The 22,004-nt window shown below is 38.3% G+C and overlaps 1 protein-coding gene across 1 annotated transcript in view; it reads left to right on the forward strand.

Annotated features, from left to right (window-relative positions):
• Nucleotides 1–16,676: 16,676 nt before the first annotated feature.
• The window catches only part of LOC142610391 (TOM1-like protein 6), a 6,021-nt gene continuing 693 nt past the window's right edge, over nucleotides 16,677–22,004 (forward strand). Inside the window, exons 1-9 of the mRNA XM_075782201.1 lie at nucleotides 16,677–17,298; nucleotides 17,988–18,066; nucleotides 18,228–18,326; nucleotides 19,504–19,617; nucleotides 20,144–20,307; nucleotides 20,434–20,515; nucleotides 20,607–20,692; nucleotides 20,864–21,157; nucleotides 21,334–22,004. The exon at nucleotides 21,334–22,004 is cut by the window's right edge and continues 693 nt beyond it. Of these exons, the coding sequence (XP_075638316.1) occupies nucleotides 17,180–17,298; nucleotides 17,988–18,066; nucleotides 18,228–18,326; nucleotides 19,504–19,617; nucleotides 20,144–20,307; nucleotides 20,434–20,515; nucleotides 20,607–20,692; nucleotides 20,864–21,157; nucleotides 21,334–22,004 (1,708 nt within the window). The 5' untranslated portion in view covers nucleotides 16,677–17,179. The remainder of the gene's footprint in view (nucleotides 17,299–17,987; nucleotides 18,067–18,227; nucleotides 18,327–19,503; nucleotides 19,618–20,143; nucleotides 20,308–20,433; nucleotides 20,516–20,606; nucleotides 20,693–20,863; nucleotides 21,158–21,333) is intronic.

Genomic DNA, 22,004 nt, shown 5'->3' on the forward strand with positions numbered 1-22,004 from the left:
TTCTTCCTAGCGTAAGTCTTCATAAATCTCTTCATTCATTTTCTTTTCATCTACTTTTCTTTTTTCTATCTTCTTCTCCTCGGCTCTTCATCACTCTCTTTATCGTTTTAATACCTTCAAACCTCCTTTAAAAATGGGTAGATTTGCTTCTTTGGTAGACTCTGAGGAGAAACTAGAGGCCATTAAAACCCAGTATAAGATTCTGCCAGGGGTGTCTATTAAGTATTGTAAGGAAGGAGAGTGGCATAAGCAAAGGCGGGAGAGAGAAGTAGTAATCCCAATGATCGCCTTTGTAGAGGGGGGAATGAGAATTCTCATGGGCATAGTCACTAGGGATTACCTCAGAGCCCATAGATTAGCTCCTACCCAATGCGCCCCAAACATGTTTAGAATCCTAGGTTGTGTAGATGCGCTTAATGAAAAGATGGGTTTGGAATTCACCCATCACGACGTTAATTGGATTTACAATCTCCACCACCTAATAGGGTAGGGATACTACCTAAAATCTAGGTATCCTGAGGTTAGACTCATTCAATGCCTCCCCGACTCCAACAAAGGCCTAAAAAAAGATTTTCTGATCGTATTTAGGGAATGGCACGATGGCCTCCCCTGTCTGACGAGAGAAGGGCAACCAAGTGGGGCTCTAGGTTTAGGTCAACTATTTATAATCACCCCATCTTCTTCTTCTTCTTTAATTTGTGTCTATATAGAAATTTTCTTTTGATTTAATCTTGTTTTTCTTGATGGTTTTGTAGACAAACGCGCTGCTATTCCAAATTTCAGTCTTGTCAACCAATCGAAGTTAGATGAGATACTGAAGGCTGAAGTGTTCGTTCATACTGATAATTAGCTCTGAGTAGCACATTTGATCCTTGGCTACATTCCCATCTCCAAATTCTTCCAGGCGCCAAAGTGTGTGATCAGAGCAAAAGATTCATGCCTACATCGGATAAGTGTTGCTACTAAAGGTTCCCTTCTTCCCGAGGGTGCTCCTATCCCCAAAGGTACTCTCACCACACAACCCATACCAGAAGGCATCCCTACAGTACCTTTTCCACCCCAACGCACAATTGGTGAAGCGACCTCTTCCCAACCCATCATCAAGGAAGAGGAAGAAATTGTTGAAGTCTTAGATTTCGAGAACGAATTTGACTTTTCAACCAGCCTACTTCCCTAGGAAGTCCAGCTAGTGACCTCGATACTTCATCTTCAGAACCAGCAAGCTTCTCACAAGGAGTAATCACCACCTCGGACACAATGCCGATTGAACGCAAGCCCCGTCAAAGCCTCCGAGACCTGATGGAACCTCAAATGAAGGGTCAAGAACTGAGTAATTCTGCCAAAACCAAACCTCCCTCCCCTAAGGAACAAGAACAAAGGAAGTCCAGACAACCCAAGCTTCCCTCCCTTCCACCCACCCAAGCCCAACGTACAGATCAAGCTAATCTCAAAAGAAAAAGGGATAAGCCTAAAGGTAAAGATGTGGTGGAGGGGGGAAAAAGTCTTCCTTCAAAGGAAGTTGAGCCCCAAAAAGGGGCCAAGCAGGCCCAAACGTCTCAAAAGGCCTTGGAGAAGAGGCCCGAGGTTCAAGTTCCTGTAGCTGCTCCAGTTTGGGCCCCGGCCATGATTCTAGACGATTATGTTGTCATTGCCGACACCTCTATTAGGAATTCTAACCCAGGTACAGCGGCATGCGTGGCTGACATGTTGGAGCAGGCCCTTTTGTTGCCTGAGGACATGGCCGAGCTAAGGCAGATGAGGAAGTACGAGGTCTTCATGACATTGAAGAAGGAGCTCGCCTTGGTAAGATTACCATCCAACTCTTCCCCAATTTTCACTCATTTCTCCTATTATTATTACTTTTTGTTTATACTTAATTTTTCTGACCTGACTATGCTACCTCATTCCTTTTTACTCCTGGGAATAGGCCATCAAAACTACTCACCGAGCTAAAGAGATAATCATCAGCACGCATAGGTCTATGAAGGACGAGAAGGTCAGGCACATTGCTGCCCAAAAGACCTTTGAGGTGGTAGAGAAGAAGCTGCAAAAGGTCACTGTCCAACTAAACTCGGCAGAAAGTGAGAGAAAGAGCGCTGAGGCAACTCTAAAGATGATTGAGAAGCAGGCTGAGACTCAACGTCTACAGCTTCGCCAAGCCGACAAGGACTATACGGCGACAAAGAAACAAATAGAGGCCCTCAATAAGAGTTTGAGGGAGTCTGAGAAGGCCAAGGAGGAAGCCAACAAAGCCAGAAAAGAGGCAATAAAGGCTAAGAAGGAAGTCGAGAAGGTAAGGGATCAGGCCAAGTAAGATGGATATGAGGCTGGTGTGGCTGAGATCGAGAAAAACCTCAGGTTGGAGGTCTCGGAGGTATGTAGACATTACTGCCTCCAAGTGTGGAATGATGTACTTACTCAGGCTGGGGTTGATGCCTCTTCTGCCCTCTAGAGGACAGAAAATATTTACTATCCCCCAGCCATCTGGGCTTCTAGTCCATCTGTCCCTAAGGCTGATGCTGCCTCCCAGGGAACAGATGCTGGAAAGGATGGCTCAGTTGAGGCCCTTCCTTCCACTGGCCATTTGTCCAAGGAGGTTGAACAGCCTGAGGCCACCAGGAAACCAACTGAAACAACTAAAAAGGTGGCCCATGATGCTGCTCAACCCCCCACTGCCCCTAAGGAGCCTTCCAAGGAGAAAGAAGCTACCCAGCCAATGGAGATTGTCTTGGTGACCCTTCCTATCACCACTAAGGAGGACTCAAAGGGTAAAGGGCTTTCTTCTGACAACACAACTCCTAACCAACCTCCAAAGACTTCCAAGGGCAATCTTGTGATAAAGATGAAGCCGTGACTTGTCCTTGTTTGTTCTTTCTTTTAGATTTAGTAGTTTTTTTTTAATGTAATCGGATATCCTGTAAGTAAATTTCCTTTTCAAAAGGCTTTAGATTAATGAAAATGACAAGTCCTTCCTTTATGTGTATGATGTTTATATCTTTTCCTTGCATAATTTCTATTTTGGTTAGTACCTAATTAGTAGGACAATGATATATGCCTAACTTTGTTATCTGCATAAGTGATAATACATTTCTAATTAATCAACAGAATCAAAAGTTAGTAAGTCAACCAAGTTAGCAAAACACCTTTGTAACTGCAAAATCCATACATCACAACTGAACAATCATTCACATCATTTCCAATATAACTTAATGATCTTAAGGAAGTAATCAAACATAGACCAGGCAACAAACATGTTAGATATACTTACAAATGCTTCAAGTGATGATCATGAACTCCCACTTGTTCAGATCACTATTTTGGGAGTTTCTAAGATATGCAATTAGAGGAGCTAAACATAATCAAGATCAACCTTCAGTGTCAATTGACCCAAAGTGGATGCTTCGAGGAACTAGACATAACTAGGGTTATGTTTAACACTTAAAAAAAATGTTAAAAGATATCAATTTACCCAAAGTATGTGGTCCGAGGAGCCAGGCACAGCCAAGGTTCTGTTTGATACCTAGAAAAATGTCATGAAGTATTAATTTACCCAAAGTGGATGGTTTGAGGAACCAGACATAACTAAGGTTCTGTTTAATACTTAGGAAAATAACTTGAAGTGTTAATTTACCCAAAGTAGATGGTTCGAGGAACTAGACATAACTAGGGTTTTGTTTAACACTTAGAAAAAAAATGTTAAAAGATAGCAATTTACCCAAGGCATGTAGTCCGAGAAGCTAGGTATAGCCAAGGTTCTGTTCAATACCTAGAAAAATTTCATGAAGTATTAATTTACCCAAAGTAGATGGTTTAAGGAACTAGACATAACTAAGGTTCTGTTTAATATTTAGGAAAATAACTTGAAGTGTTAATCTACCCAAACTAGATGGTCCAAGGAACCAGACATAACTAGGGTTTTGTTTAACATTTAGAAAAAATGTTAAAAGATATCAATTTACCCAAAGTATGGTCTAAGGAGCCAAGCATAGCCAATGTTCTGTTTGATACCTAGAAAAATGTCATGAAATATTAGTTTACCCAAAGTAGATGGTCCGGGGAACCAGACATAACTAAGGTTATGTTTAATACTTAGGAAAATAACTTAAAGTGTTAATTTATCCAAAGTAGATGATTCGAGGAACCAGACATAACTATGGTTCTGTTTTTAACACTTAGAAAAATATTGTGAAATATCAATTTACCCAAGGTATGTGGTCCGAGGAGCCAGGCATAGCCAATGTTCTGTTTGATACTTAAAGAAAGTACGAAATATTATAAACGACATTTAATAAGAAGGATTTTTATTAATAATAATACATTTGTAGGTTATTTACATTCCATGGGCGTAGTACAACTTTTTCATCTAAGTCTTCCAAATTATATGCCCCTATTCCAGCCACCGAGATAATACGATATGGCCCTTCCCAGTTGGGCCATAATTTTCCCCATGCCGAATTTTTTGCAATACCTAACACCTTCCTTAATACCAAATCCCCTTGGCACTAGTGGCCTCAACTTCACGTGTGAGTCATAGACTTGTTTGAGCTTATGTTGATAGTACGCTGGTTGAATCATGACATTTTTTCTTCGTTCTTCGACCAAATCCAAACTTCTTCCCAATAACTCATCATTATTGTCTGGAGTGAAAGAGCTCGTCCTTAATGTTGAGAAACCGGTTTCAAGAGGAATTATAGTCTCAGCCCCATAGGTCATTGAAAAGGGTGTTTCCCTTATTGATCTTCGGGGGGGTAGTTCGATACATCCAAAGAACGTGTGGCCATTCATCCACGCATTTTCCCTTGGCATCATCCAACCTCTTCTTGAGCCCATTCACTATTACTTTATTGACAGCCTCGACCTGTCCGTTCCCCTGCGGATAAGCCAGGGTAGAATATCTGTTCGTAATGCCCAAATCGCAGCAGTATCTCCTAAAGGCCTTGCTATCAAACCGAAGGCCATTATCCGAGATGAGGGTATGAGGAATTCCAAATTTGGTGATGATATTTCTCCAGATGAACTTCTTTGCATCTAAGTTCCTGATATTTGACAATGGCTCAGCTTCAACCCACTTAGTGAAGTAATCTGTGCCAACCAGTAGCCATCTTCTATTCCCTGCTACTTTAGGGAAGGATCCCACAATATCCAAGCCCCACTGAGTGAAAGGCCAAGGACTGGACAGAGGATTGAGGATGCCCCCTGGTTGATGAATATCCGGAGCAAACCTCTGACACTGGTCACACTTCTTCACATACTCTTGTGCCTTCCTCTACATATTTGGCCACTAATACCCTTGGGTTAATGCCCTGTGAGATAAAGATCTACCTCCAGTATGGCTTCCACAAATTCCCTCGTGTAATTCTTCCAATAGTAACTCGGTTGCTTCAGGGTGTATACACAGCAGGTATGGTCTAGAAAAAGAGCGTTTGTACAGCTTTTGGTCCTCGGATAACCAGAATCGAGGAGCCTTTCTATGCACTTTGTCGGCTTCGAACCTTTCTTCGGGTAAAACATCTTCTTTACGGAACAACACAATGGAGTCCATCCAACTAGGCCCTATTCAAGTTTGATGAACATGGACTGCATTCCTATTCATCTCATTAGGTCTACACAAGTCTTCCACCAAGATAACCCGAGGTAAACTCTGTGTCGAGGATGTTGTTAATGTGGCAAGAGAGTCTGCAGGGGTATTTCTACTTCTAGGGATTTGTACTAAGATGAAAGACTCAAACTTTAACCGTAAATGCCTAACCTGATTTAAATACTCCTGCATCCTCGGATCCCTAGCCTCCAATTCCCCTACTACCTGGCCTACAACTAGTCTCGAATCCAAGAACATCTCTACCATTTTTCCTCCCATCTTTTGAACCATGGTCATCCCTAACAAGAGAGCCTCATACTTGGCATCATTATTTGTGACTAAGAAGTTCAACCTCAAAGATTTCTCAATCACGATCCTCTTTGGAGAGATTACCACTAGCCCCACTCCTGCTCCTCTTTGGTTTGCAGCACCATCCACATACACTTTCCATAACAGAGGTTCCTTTAGGGAGATTGTGCCAACTGATTTTTCATCCATGTTCGACTTCTTGGCATTTTCTTCTAACAAGGGCTCAGCGAATTCAACCACCAAATCGGTAAGGACTTAGCATTTTACAGAGGCGCGAGGCATATACTTAATATCAAAAGCTCCCAAAAGTAGTCAGCATTTCGAAGTATTGATTTAAGTGGAAGTTGAGTTAAAACAACAACAGTATGGGATTGAAAGTAATGGGGAAGTTTACGCGTAGCATGCACCACTGCTAGAATAGCTTTTTCCAACGGTAAATAATGCAGCTCTACCTCATGTAATGACTTGCTCATATAATCAACCAGCCTCTGTACACCACCATCAACCCGTATCAGCACCAAACTAATGGCATGACGAGCCATAACAATGTAGGCGAATAGAACTTCATCCACCTCTCATCGAGACATAATAGGCGGCCGAGAAAGATATTCCTTAAGCTGCTAAAAGGCTTAAGTGCACTCCTCGGCCCATTAAAATCCCTTCCACTTGTTCAATAATTGGAAGAAAAGCCTACATTTGTCCACGGACCGAGAGATAAATTGGTTTACGGCAGCAGTCATCCCTATTAACTTCTGGACGGGATTCCGAGGTGGATGCAAGCTGTTAATTGCCCTAACCTGCGTAGGGTTAACTTCAATTCCACGATGAATGACTATATAACCTAGAAATTTACCTGAGCCCACACCAAAAGAACATATAGAAGTATTGAGGCACAGCTTGTGTTTCCTTAGTATTTGAAAGGTGTCCCCTAGGTCTCCCACATGTGTGGACGCCACTGTACTCTTCACTACCATGTCATCCACATAAACCTCAATTATTTTTTCCAGTTGTGGCTCGAACATCCTAGTCATCATCCTTTGATAAGTAGACCTTATGTTTATCAAACCAATGGGCATTACCTTGTAATGATAATTTCCTGTAGGAGTGATGAAGGTTGTTTTCTCCGACCTAAAAATACCTCTCGTTGTCATTATTTATTATAATTTTTTCCAATTCCTCACGCTCAGTCCCTTCTGTCGTAACGCCAACTGATGCTGGCTCTTTTGATTACTACAAACTTTGCCTGGTTGACACCGAAGATGCCACCTCGGTTTGATGCCTAACAGCAACCACCATGCATTGCCTGGCCATAGTTTGGTTGCCTCTTAGCTCTTCCACCCAGTCACCGGACATATATTTTACCTTCAAATATAGGGTAGAGGAGATAGGTCCATAGCATGAAGCCAGGGTCTAGTAGTTTGATTTGACCCATTAGTATAACTACTTTCCCATCGAAACCTATTAAGGGTGAATCATAACTAGTTAAATCCCCCAGTTTTAGCCCTAAACCCTTATAAAGATCTGGGTACATAATTTCCACCCCACAACCTTGATCAACCATCACTCGTTTCATGTCGTATCCTCCTATCTTGAGGGTAACCACCAATGCATCATCGTGTGGTTGTAGAGTACTAGCCTTGTTATCATCAGAGAAACTCAGCGCTGGTCAGCCCTCTGTTCTACTCCTTTTGGGTTCAGGGTAGCATTCCCCTACAAGAGGTTGGGCCACAAATATTACCCTAGAATGGTGAGAACTAACCCTTTTCGATGTGGCAAGAACAATATTGATTGTGCCAAGAGGTGGTTTTGAGGAAGTATCCTTCTGAGATCCTGACCCTGCCTGGCCTCCCTGCCCAATGGGATGGTATATGACCTGCTTTAGCTTACCTCCTCGCACTAGTTGCTCCAAGTGACCCCACAGAGTTCTACAATCCTCTATAGTATGCCCTCGCTCTTGATGGTATTGACAATAAAGGCTTTGGTTACGCCTTGTGGGATCCCCTCCCATTTTGTTTGGCCATTGGAAAAATGGTTCATTCTTGATCTTCTCCAAGATTTGATGCACTGGTTCTCGAAACAATAAGTTAACTGCTTGTGGTGCCACAACAACCCCGGACTGCCCAGAAAAATCTCGCCGAGGACGGTTATTGTTGAACTGATTTGACCTAAAGTCCCTCCTGTCCTAAGGGACCACCTTCCCCTTGCCTTTACTTAATTGTTGATCTTTCTCGACCCGCTTATACTTGCCAATGCAGTCCATAAGCTAGCGTACATTATTAACTAGCTCTCCTGTTAATGATTTCCTTAGACCATACTCGGCAAACAAGCCGACTTTGAAAGTTCTTATGGCCACATCATCAAAATCTCCATCAATCTCATTGAACATCTCCCAGTATCTGTTTGAAAACATTTTCAAAGTTTCTCCTTCTCGCATAGTCATAAACAACAAGGAGTCCAAGGGCCAAGGAACCCTACTACACGTAATAAAATAGGACCCAAATGCCCGAGTGATTCCCTTAAAGGAGTCTATAGAACCTGCCCCCAGGCCGTTAATCCACCTCATTGCTACAGGTCCCAAACTGGATGTGAACATTTTGCACATCAAAGCTTCATTCCTGGAGTGTACGGTCATCCTCTGGTTGAAGTGGCTCACATGCTCTACAGGGTTTGTTCGTCCATTGTACATGGTGAACGTTGGTTGAGTGAACTGCCGAGGAAGTTTGCCCTCTTCAATGCTACGTGTGAAAGGTGATTTAGCAATTTAGTTCAGTGCCCTGTTCATAGCGTCATTTCTCAGGCCTTTGCAAGACAAACTTTTATTTCTGCGGCCATTCAAGCTATCCCCTTTGCACGAAAATGACTCGTTAGGGGGAGTCCTTGATCTGGGCCTATAGCTACTTCCCCCATCATCTCCAAAAGAGGGGTCAAAAGTGGAAGGGGTTCATTTTTGTCTCTCATGGCATAACTTCCTTTTCAAACGATCAATCTCCAATTGCATGCCTTTAGCACGCTCTGCATGGGAGGCATGGCTCCCACCTAGTGATTGACTCTTGCTAGTAGGAATGTGCAAACCATCACCGGAGCTGACAACACCGACCGGCATCGACCCTCCCGCACCGCCATTGGCACCGACCGACGAAGCCGATACAGGCCATCGAAACATGAACGAAGCTCCGATGCCGGTGCGGTGAGGACATCAGAGACGCAAAGCAAGCACCGAAAAGAGCCGAATCGAACTGATAAAAACATAAATAGAGAAATATTTTTAGATCAGGGACACGACGCCGTTTAGGTGTGTACCTATTTTAAATTTTTTTACTAAAACATCATCGTATACTCGTATTGGGTTATTATAAAAAAAAATACAAAACGACACCATTTTTATGTAGGTTTTCAGACATACCTTACTTATAATTCACTCTATTCGCACCTAGGGACCCTTAACTCTCTCTCTCGATCTCGCCTCGCCAGTTGCCTCTCGTGGTCTCGCCTCTAGCAGTAGTAGCTCACCACAGGCCTGTGGCAAACCACGGTAAGCCATCAGCCTCACTCTTTTGGTTTTAATGGAAACAGAGCGAGAGAGCTATGTTTGCAGTTGTAGCCTTGTAGCTGTAGATACTAAGATTGGACAAAGCCATCTGCCATTAACGTTTGTTTGTACAAAAAGTAGAGAGTTGGTTTGACATTCTGAGAAGGGACTAGAGAGTTTGAGAGAGTGAAAATGTGTTTGTCTTTTGGATGTGGATATTGGATAACAACTAAGTGGGGAATATTGGATAAGTGGGGAATATACTTTATAGTTTATAATTTTATCTAATTCCTCTTGAGTTGGGTTAATTTATATGAGCCCGTGCAATGCAGTAGTTAATTTATTTAGTTAATTTATTTAGTTAGTTTTTAGTTATTTATTTATTTAGTCAGTTTAGTTAATTTATACCGTGTAGTCAATTTAGTTTATTTAGTCAGTTTAGTTATTTATATATTTAGTTAGTTTAGTTGTTATCAATTTTTCAGCATTTATTTGTCACAGTCTACTAAGTAGTAAGCACTAATGTTTTTTATTTTCTTCATTCTTCAGCATTTTAATTTTTGAGGGAGAGGAGATTGAGAGAGTTCACGCTTTCAATCCTTCACCGAGAGGTAATCACTAAACACTCACTATATTACTATATTCAACATTATGATTTTAAATTTTTATTACTTTGTAACAACTGCTTTAAGTTTATATATAATTATATATAAAATTAGCTTTTATTTTATATTTATATTGAATAAATATAAAATAAAAGCTAATTCTCTAATTTTGAATTGTTGTTAATATTAGTGACTTGAATTGTTGAGTAATGATTAATGATTGTTAATCTCTTATTGTTGCATTTTTGTAACTAAATTGATTAGTTATTGCTATTATTGAATCTTGTTGTGACATTCCTTGATTGAGAGTGAGCTATTTGATACTGCATTTGCTGGAAAAATTATAATTTGATATTGTTATGAAAACTTTGTTTTTTTGTTGGTTGGAAATTTTTTTATTAGATGGATGTCGATGCCTCACCTGGATTTGGTACACCTGGGGACCCTAAGCCACCTCCTCCTAGTCCTGGTAGTGCTAACCCTAACCCATCGGAACCTGCAGCACCAATTGGACTTGGTGCATCACTTCCCCCACTATCACCTAAATAAGGTGGTAAGGACCCGTCTATAGTATGGCAGCACTTCATTAAGTTGGCTGGTTTTGATCTCGATAATCCTAGGTCTCAATGCAAGTATTGTAAAAATCAATATAAATGTCATGGTAAGAAGAATGGTACTTCGAGCATGTTGCAACACATGAAGGCGTGTAAGAAGTGGCATTTTCCCCGTGATGATAAGCAAAAAACTTTGTCTTTCCAAACGAAGAGAGAAGGGGAAAGTGGTTCAAATGTGTTAATCGTTGCAAACTATAGTGAAGAAAAGATAAGGTCGGCGTTGGCAAGGATGATCATTATTGATGAATTGCCTTTTAAATTTGTGGAGCGTCAAGGCTTTCAAGAGTTTATGAAAATAGTTGAGCCTAGGTTTCCTATTCCTCATCGCACTACCATTGCAAGGGCTTGTATGAAGATTTATTCTAGTGAGGTGGATATTTTGAGAGGGGCTTTTGTTGGGCAACGGGTTTGTGTGACAACGGATACTTGGACATCCATACAAAACTTGAACTACATGGTAGTCACCGCACACTTCATTGATGGGGATTGGACTTACCAAAAGAAAATCTTGAACTTTTGCCCTATAACTAATCACAAAAGGGACACCAAAGATAGAGCGGTTGAGTCATGTTTGTTGAAGTGGGGTATAGACCGGTTGTTTACAATTACCGCGGACAATGCTAGTTCTAATGATGTGGCAATTGAATATGTGAAGAAGAAAACAAAAGAAAGAGATAGTAGCATATTGGGTGGTGAGTTCATGCATATGCATTGTTGTGCGCATATCTTGAATTTGATAGTGCAAAGTGAGTTGAAGTCCATTCATGAATCAATTGCCAAAGTTAAGAATGCGGTGCGATATGTAAGAGCCTCTCCCACAAGGTTTGAGAAGTTTCAAGAATGTGTTGAAAATGAGAAAATCAAAGCCAAATGTTTGTTGTCCCTTGATGTGCCAACAAGGTGGAATTCCACTTATCTCATGTTGGAATGTGCTTTGAAATTTGTGAGAGCTTTTGATAGGTTGGAAGAGGAGGATGGGCATTACCAACTTTTTTTTTGTGTGAATCAGATGGGAATGGGAAAAAGCCCATTGATCCTCCTAACTATCTTGATTGGAAAAATGTCAAGACCTTTGTGAAATTTCTTAGCATATTTTATGAGGCAACACTTAGATTTTCGGGGTCCTTGTTTGTTACTTCTAATACATACTTCCATGAGCTAATTAGCATTGAAGATCAATTGCAACAGTTGTGTAGTGTTGATGGGGATCCACTCTTGAAGAGTATGGCGGTAGAGATGAAAAGAAAATATGATAAGTATTGGGAAAGTATGTATAATATCAATTTGATACTTTTTGTTGCAGTTGTTCTTGACCCAAGGTATAGATTGAAGTATGTAAAATTTGGGTTTAAGGAGTGATATGGAAAGGACAAGGGGGATGAGATGAGCTCTAAGGTTCGGGATGCATTGAAGAGGTTGTAAGTGGAGAGAGTAGGTCAAAATGGAGCTTCGAGTTCTAGTGGTAGTGGTGCTTCATTGTCTAGGGATTCCAAGCCAAGTGTTGGTAATGCTTCATTGTCTGATCGCATTAAAAGTTACAATAATAGGTTTAAGCAACACTTAGCGGACGAGGACAGTGTGAAAAACAAATTTGAGTTGGATAGGTATTTGTTGGAATCTTTTGAGGACCCTGATGTGGAAGATTTTGACATCTTGATGTGGTGGAAAATGAATTCTTCTAGATATCGAGTCCTTTCCCAAATTGCCCGTGATGTGTTGGCTATTCCTGTCTCTACAGTTGCATCAGAGTTTGCTTTTAGTACGGGGGGTCGTGTTTTGGATTCGTTCCGTAGTTCACTATCTCCTAATACAGTTGAAGCCCTTATTTGTACCCAAAATTGGTTGAAGGATGTAAAGAAAAAAAGACCAATAAAGCTTCGGGAGTGCATGGATAATGTGGAGGATATGGATGGTTTTAAGATTGACACCGGTAAATACATGTTCATTTTGTTTGTTGTATATATCAATTGTTTATTTATTTGCTCAATGCTTACGAATCATTTTATTTTGAATAGAATTGTAGAAATTGAATCGGTTTGCCCAATGCCTATGGAGGAGGATCCAAGCACCATTATGTTGGATGATGATGAGTGATGTACTACTCTTTACTTGGAGTTAGTTAGTAGGTAGTATTATGTAAGTATACATTCGTTTGTGTTAATTATAAATATTCTATTGGTCATAAACGTTTTATTATTATTAACACGTGTTTTTTTTTTTGTTTAGTATTTTGTAGGAGTTCTAGAATGATGCGTAGTGCATAGACTTACTGGACAAAGGACTTACAAGAATTAGCATTCTTTTGCCTATATGCTAATTATATCTGTACATGTTATTGGTAGTGGACTTTTCACTAATGGTAGTTATTTAGGTATTTATGGGTGGGATTATTATTGGGGATACAAGCAATTAGCATTCTTTTGCCTAAAAACTAATTTAATTTGTATATCTTTCTTTTGGCATTTGTGGATAGTGACAAATGGTTCTGTAATACGTTATTAAGTGGATACATTAACGCTTATTGTTATTGACACTGACACACACAGTGACACTAATGATATTATATGCTACATGATAGTATTTTGGGAGTTGAACTCTTATTGAGGCAATTTCAAAATATTTTTGCATGGTAAATTAAATGAAAAAATTTGGATCATTATGTGAACAAACTTTTTACATAGGTTTTGGAATATGCTTTTCTTGAATAGGTTGATATATTGATATTGGGCTTGAAAGCTTAATTTTTTTATTATTAAAAAAATAGTTCTTTTTTAATATTTCAAACTGACCAAACCGACTAAACCGCACCGCAAAAAACTGCACCGTTATAGGTCGAAAAACCGACCTTAGGCGGTATGCATCGGTACCAATTATAAAAAAACCGATCTCTTTCGGTTCGGTAATAAATTTGGAAAAAAACCGCCCCTATCGAACCACGCACACCCCTACCTGCTAGTATGGGCAGTATGCACACTCCCTTCCTGGTCTCTACCTCTCTCAAAATTGAGGGAGTGATCTCGGCATTGGGACCCCATAGGCTTAACTTGGTGAGGACCTGAACCTACCGTAGTTGAATGTTAGACTTAATAAAACAACAAGATTTCCCATAGATGGTGCCAATTGTAAGGTCACAATTTGTATTTAAGCCTAATAATAGGAAGGGTATAGGCCCAAAGAGCCCAATACAATAAATTTGTAGAGAGTGAGTTTGAAATTTGGTTCCTTATAAGCTTAGCTAACAACGGTAGTGACCCAAGATCACAAAACAATATTGATAGACTAGTTTGTATGATGAGAAATTGTCCTCGAACTCAAGCCAAGGAGCTGGTTCTTATATTTCTTTCTTCTTAAAGGTAGATTACAAAAATATTTAGTCTACAGTATTTTCTCTCTTTTTCTCCCGATCCTCCATCTTAGGGCTTTCTTCTTCCTTTTATACTTCCCTTTCTCCTCTCTCTAACCTCCACGTATGGATTAGATTGCTGGGCAAGATACTTGTCCTATCAGCCCCTTCCTGAAGCTTTTGATGACAGCTATAAGGCTGAGCCTTGCTACTCTAGCATCACTTCCCCATAAATACGGCCAGAGAGTTAGTTGTAGAGCATTCAATGCGGAGATAGCAGATGCAGAGGCAGCAACTTTTCCTTTAGATATTTCATGGTTTTCCTTTGTCCTATACCCCTGTGTTACATATCCTTATCAGCAGAGTCTCATGGGATATTGTCTCTAGATGGCAGATAGCTCATTCCAACCTCGGCCTAGCTGATTTGAGGAGACATTCCTCTTCGGACCAACTTCTCGGATGATCACGGTCAAACCGTGCTTCTTTATAAATTTACACAAACCCTTAGTAAGATGTTTGCTCATCCTCGGACTACTTAATGTTCTCGGCTCGGGCCTTCGGCCCATTATGCACCTAAATGTACACTCCTAGGCCCATCTCCCCCACAGTTGGCAAATCTAGTTTTAGTCTATATTTAAAAGAATGGTTTAGCTTACCTCTAGTAGTTTTTCAACGGAACATTTAGTTAGTTTCTTATTGAGATAGAATGATGTGGTAGTGAGTTTTAATCTCCACTAAAAGTTTAGTTAGTGGATGATGTGGCACGTTCTCATTAAAACAAAATTAGATGTTTAGTTAAAAAAACTAATAGAGATAAGGCAGACCCTTAAAAGATGAGCATTACATTCACAATATTTTTACAACAAATCTTAGGTGTCAATCTTATATTTGGTTCTCATTTGAATCCACCACTTACGTTACTTTTTACCTATCACTAATAATTTGCCACATAAATTTTGTCGTTAAATTATTGTAAAAATATTGTATCCCTATCACTTCTCTATTTAAAATCTTAAACTGATTGTTGGTTTTTCTACATTTTCCTTTGACCAATGAATGAATGAAGCCTACTCTGTTGTCCCAAAGCTTTAGGGATAAATTTAGATCAATTTAATTAGTTTGAGATGATAGTACCTTAAATTTCTCGATAAGATTCAATTATGTGGTTTTTATTGAAGTGTTTATTTTTAATAAATTTATCTAACTTTTTTCTGGATAAAATCTAAATAAAATAAGTTGGTTGATTTTTTGCTGTAATAAAAGAGTAGAGTGGGCTCACAATAAGCAAAAGAAACTTAACATTTTAAGCAAAATCATAGATTGGGACCCATTAACAGTTAATTGGACTTGATTTTTGACCAAAAACATTTTAAAAAAAAAATGTAACCTGTAATCAGCTTAGGCTTATGCAGCAGGAGGCTACCAAAGGCAAAGAAAAAAAAAATGCTTCTTTTTATGGGACTCCCACGAGACCATAAATAGTAGGGGGAAAAATTAAACTAGTTTATAATTAAGACCTAAAACAGACACCTGATTAATACAAACCAAAATTGTTATATTTTATTAACAATAATTAATTGCGCATATATTGCAATCAAGTGATTTTTATACAGAATAATAATTAAATTCAAACGTATGATTTATTTATGACCATTGAACTTTACTAGCGCCTCATTCGCAACAAAACAAATAGACCTTATATAAAATTTGTCTCTCTTATTTTTTTAATATAAAAAGTGACGTCTCAGCTTTTGATTAGACTATTCTACTCTTTCATTGTTTTTATTTTAATTATAAATTATAAAAAATTTCATTTCATTATATATATTTTTAATTATAAAGCTTCTTTTTTAGGGACTCACATGAGACTCAATAGAGGAAAAAAAAAACTAGTTTATAATCAAGATCTAAACACATACCAACTAATGCAATACAAAAATTGTTATATTTCATCGACAATAGTTAATTGTACATATGTTGCAATAATTTGATTTTAAAAAAGAATAGCAATTATATTCAAACATATTATTTATTTATCAATATATTCACAACAACACTAATAGACTTTATATATATTTGTTAAATATAAAAAAAGATGTCTCAATTTTTTATTAGACAAATATGCTCTTTCAATATTTTTTTTAATTACTAAAAGATCTTAAATTTTTTTTTTTCCATTTCAATGATTAATTATACTTGTTAGACAATAAAATATCAAAAAAGTTTTTTTTTTTTAATTTTAAAAAAGCCAAATATACTTGCCCCCAATTCTCACCGCTCTCCCCAAACTTAAATAAAATAAAATAAAAAACTAACTACATCATACTCACTTTTGATACCAACTACTCTACTCTTTACACACCACAAAGGACCATAAAGGCATAAATAAAACTCTACTTTTTTTTTTTTTTCCTTAAGCCACGTGGCACGTAGTTATCAAAATTGATGACCAGCAAGTGGGTTCTGTTAACTATGTTTTTCTGGGAAATTTAGGTAGGCTCATCGTGCATCATGGCACTTATCTATTGTTCCATTAAAATAGTATTGGTTGTTTAAAATTGATGGGTCAATTTAAAAAATTTTATTTTTATCATAATCCGACTCAGTAATTTATCAAATAAAAAAAATAATAATCCGACTCAGTAATATTAAACCGGTACAAATATTTTTGTGAAATGAGAAACAAATGATACAATCTGCAGCAAGGTGCTGTTTAAGTCATAAGTGTCCTTCCTTCTCAAAAAAAAAAAAAAAAAAAAAAAAGTCATAAGTGTCCAAAGGTGTGACTACACAATTCTAAAAAAACTAAAACTAAAAAACTGTGACACACTGACACAGAATAAAATTTTTCTCTTTCTCGAAGCTTTAGAATACAGAACAATAAAAAGTCTCTCTTTTTTTTTAATTTATTAAAAAAAAAAAAACAGAATTCGCGGGATAGACAGACAAAAAAAATTTCACCGAAAAAAATATATAAATATTAAATCAAAAATTTAGCGACGAGAGCAAAGAATAGAAAGGAGGAACAAAATTCCCAAAATTATGAAGCTCCAGGAAGATAATAGTGAAACCTAAAAAGGGCTTTTGAATTTTCAATTTTCTCGAGAAACAAACAAGGAAGAAAAGAAGGTTAAAGCTTAAAGCTTAAAGCTTAAAGCTTTTTTCTGTGTGCGCGTGTGTTTTAGAGAGAGAGAGAGAGAGATGGCCTCGTCTTCGTCATCGGCAACAGTGGCAGTGGAAAAAGCGACGAGCGATCTTCTGATGAGTCCTGATTGGACTATGAACATCGATATATGCGATTCCGTCAACTCACATCAATGGTAATTTCTTTCTCTGTTTCTTTTGTGTTTGGGAGGGTTGACTTTGACGGTTGATGGAGTCTAGGGTTTCTGTTTGATCGAAAGTTTGGTTCTTTGGATGTATCTTTCTGTTTGTACATGCAATTTTCTCATATTCTTTTTTTTTTTTTTTAATGTTTTTTTTTTGAAAGATTTTTTACTTAATTACTTTTTGTTAATATGATATTGATATAGTCTTGTTTAGAATTTAGTTTGGATTACTTGCTACAATTTATGATTTTGAATTTTTTTTTTTTGGGTTAAATTTATGTGTGTGATAGAAATTGCAGAGCCAAGAAAAGTGAAAGGTTTTAATTTTATGATTGGTTTTTGGGTTTTCAATTAGTCACTTGTATTAATCAGAGAAAGGGATTATGGTAGGTGGGAATTTTTTGTGGTATAAATAGGGATTTTTTTTTAAGGTACAGTTAGTTGAAGGGTCATGATAAAGTTGCAAACTTCACTGAGAAATTCCTGCACAAGATTAATTGGGTATACGAAGGAAAAAAAGTTTTTTGTTTTGGAAAAATTGTGTTCGTAATTAAATTTCTTTGAAATAAGCGGATCGTGTAAAGTTTATGGGGGTTAATTTCAGGGTGTTTTTATTTGGAAAAGTGAAGCAAATGTTATGCTGGTATATTGAAATGATGGGTATGTGTTTAATTTCTCAGGCAAGCAAAAGATGTTGTGAAAGCTGTGAAGAAAAGATTGCAGAATAGGAACGCCCAAGTTCAGCTGCTCTCTTTGACGGTATTTTGTTTTTGGAACCTTTATCTTTTACTTTTGATTCATCTGAAAGTGTTATCTGAGTCAACTGTAAATTTCTACTACTATTTTTTTTTTGGGGGAGGGTGGGAGTAGGCGGAGAATCTATTAATGGGATTAATTGTGTAAATCTACAACTTTTGTAGCTCTTGGAGACGATGGTGAAGAACTGTGGTGATTATGTCCATTTTCAAATTGCTGAGAAGAAAATACTAGAGGAGATGATCAAAATTGTCAGGAAGAAGGTGAGTCTAATACATGTTAACAGAATGGATGGCCTGTGGATTTCATGCAATAAGTTACTTGCTGCAACTGGTTTGAAGAGTTCTTTTTGTGCTAGGAAGAAAACATTTGAAAGGAACCTAGATATGGTGTTATGGATATTTGTGTATGTGCATGTTAGAGCACTTATAGTGGGAAACTGATGGGATCAGATAAGTAATAGCCAACCATGATAGGTTAGTAACTTGCGTTGCGTGTGAAACGGTTTAACTATGGACTCTGGTGGATAGGATGTTCTTAAGTTATATGACTTGTTGAAATTTATTTTTATTTTTGGAAAAAATTCATCTGCAGTTTTTCATGAGTGCAAAATATATGTTAAATAGGTTTTTTGGGTTATTAGTTGGTCCTTTTTGCTTAACATTCAAGCCAAATAATAAGTAATCAAAGTGAGTATTTCAATACACTTGATTTGGAACTCCTACACTGTGTCTGTGGGGGTTAATTTGAAGCGATCGTTGTTATCTAGAACATTTGGACATTATATTTACATACTTACAGTATGTTAATATAAGGTTGGTAACTCTAAAGTCTGGGCCACCTGAACTAGGAGGCTGAGGTCATTTGATTAGTGCAATCACTGTCTAATGGTCATGTGGCTTGATGGGAAAGAACTTTCCATTTGGTGAATGTTTTTGATTGCCCATAAAACATTAATGTTCATTGAAACCTGAGGTAAACTCAACTGTACTAAACATACATGTGAAATCTGTGTTTGGTGAGATGCATTTGTCATGACATGGTATACTCTGATTATATGCTTCTACCTGTGCTTTAAAAGAAGATTTTTCTTTTTTATCTTTGTAATGTGTATGTAGGATATGTTGAGGTCCCTTTATTTTTTATTCAGGAATTTTAGTCGTTGAAAGTTTTCTGTTGGTAATGTGATAATTTGTGGCAGACACTGACTAGTCTGTTGAGGATTCGTAGCCAACCTTTAACTTTCAAGATTAAGGCTTGGCTGTTATGGGTTTTTTTTGCTCCTTTTGATAGTTCTTTCTGTTATACTGATTATGCCTCAGTGTAGAAGACACATTGATGGATCCTTGTTGTTGCTGGTGTTGATGCTATTGTCATCATCATTATCGGGTTTTTTTTTTTTTTTGGGGTGATCAGAACTTGTGTGGATGGATTTTGCAGGCAGATATGCAGGTGAGAGACAAAATCTTGGGATTGCTGGACTCTTGGCAAGAAGCCTTTGGGGGGCCAGGAGGAAAATATCCTCAGTACTACTACACATATGAGGAACTAAGGGTAAGCCCATAGCTACCTAGACTCAACTATTTTGCTTAATGATCCTTTCCTGCATGGCTGGATTTATCTTTAGATTTGACTTATTTTCAAGCTATTACAGCAATTGATCATAGGCTAATAGCTCTTAATACATCTCATAGTGTCTTCTAGTAGATAGCAATTTCAGGGGATGTCACATTAGGTCAACCACATCTCATAGATATTTATGTGAAAAACAACTTCAATTTATGATCCATATCAGGTTCGGATTAAGTCTTGAGTTGAATTTATGAGCACTGTCATCAGTAATATATACCTTACGAATCTAGAAATGCACATAAGATTGATCTCTATCACTGCACCTATTCTGTTAAGACACTGACCTCAAAAGTGTCCTGGCTCCTTGATGAGCCTACTTACTACTATTCCCTTAATTCATTTTAGGTTAAACAATAATTTACATGCTTGTTGATGAAAAATAAAGTTCTGTGCATGCAGTAAACCAAAAGGAAATATTAAATAAAGTTTTGGGTTTTATGACTGGCAGCGATCCGGAGTAGAATTTCCCAAGCGTTCTTTAGATGCAGCTCCTATATTTACACCACCTGTAACACATCCAACCCTGAGAAACACTCAAGCAGGATATGGAATGCCTAGCAATTCTTCAAGAAGGCTTGATGAAACAATGGCAACAGAAATAGAAAGTTTGAGGTGAGGGTTTAACTTTTGTGTGCCCCTTATTGCTGCTGCTTTCTGCTTCCTTCTTTTCTGGGTTTTGATCAAAGATTGTTATGTGCCACTTTTGATGTTCTGATTGATTTTTCATAATTATATTAGTTTGTCAAGTATGGATTCTATGTGGAATGTTATGGAGCTTTTAAGTGACATGCTGCAAGCTGTGAACCCCAGTGACCGTGAGGTATGTTAATTGGTGGTTTAATTATTTCCTTAGTGCAAATTAATAAGTAAATAAGTAGGATTATTACCTGATTTTCTGTTTGTGTATATAGGCTGTAAAAGATGAAATTATAGTTGATCTTGTCAACCGTTGTCGTTCCAACCAGAAAAAGTTGATGCAGATGCTTACCACGACTGGGTTAGTTCCCCCCAGACTTCCCTTATAAAGGCATAACTTGGTTTTTGCAAAGGCATGAACCACTGTAGTTTGTTTTATCATGTGTGCAGTCCCTGTATGCCTGTGCATTTCGCTCTGAGCATTTTCGGGCTTGTTTAGAATTGCTCACATTGACTTTTGTTTATGTGGTAGGGACGAGGAACTTCTTGGCCGGGGTCTTGAATTAAATGACATTTTACAAGGTTTGCTTGCAAAACATGATGCTATAGCTTCTGGATCCCCCCTGCCAGCTTTACTTACAAATTCCAGTCCCCAACCAACTGAAGTAAGTGCCTCCAGTCCTAAACCAAGTGAAGTAGTAAGCTCTAGTCCAAGAGACTCTAGCCCAACATCTAATACTACACAACCAGTTCTTGCTGTTACAAAGGCCCAGAAGATTTACGAAGAGGAGGAAGAGGAAGATGAATTTGCACAGCTAGCTCGAAGGTTGCTCTTAACTCAAATTTTTTTTTTCTTCTAATTTTTACCTCCCAGGGATCATAAGAGTGTCACTTTTTAAGCTGGTGTTCAGCATGCATGCATTTTGTATTTGTTTCTGTAGGTCAGAAATTTAATTTGGTATAGTTTGGTTCATAATTGGTTGACTTGTTCTTTCAATGCAGGCATTCAAAAACACAGCCCAAGCCTTTTCAAAGCAAGGGAACCTCTTCCCCTGAAGGTCCATCATCAACTTCATCAATCTCTTCAGCCTCAACCTCTGTCCCGAGTAATGCATTGGCCTTGCCTGATCCACCTGCACCAGTTAGGACTACAAAAGAGCAGGACATGATTGACCTTCTGAGTATCACCTTGTCGACAACATATGCCTCCCCCCATACTCCCCAAACTCCACCTGCCTCTAACCCAAACATGCACCAGGTTCCTGTTTCCCCCAATGCCCAAGGGTATTCCTATGCTACCCAGACTGATCCCAGAAATCAAGGGCAGGTAACCAACAATAGTTATGTTGTTCCTTGGGCCCAGCCACAACCACAACCACAACCACAACCGCAGTCTCAGTTTCAACCTCAAAGCTTTCAACAAGTTCAACATCAACAACCACATCAGTTACAACCTCAAATCTTTCAACAAGCTCAATGTCAACCACAACCTCAGTTACAACCTCAAAGCTTGCAACAAGTTCAACCTCGACCTCAGTTACAATCTCAGAGCTTTCAACAAGTTCAACCTCGACCTCAGTTACAATCTCAAAACTTTCAACAAGTTCAACCTCAACCTCAACCTCTGTTACAACCTCAAAACTTTCAACAAGTTCAACCTCAACCCCAGCCAC

The sequence above is a fragment of the Castanea sativa genome, chromosome 9 (assembly GCF_040712315.1).
Source record: "Castanea sativa cultivar Marrone di Chiusa Pesio chromosome 9, ASM4071231v1".
Taxonomy (NCBI): Eukaryota; Viridiplantae; Streptophyta; class Magnoliopsida; order Fagales; family Fagaceae; genus Castanea; species Castanea sativa.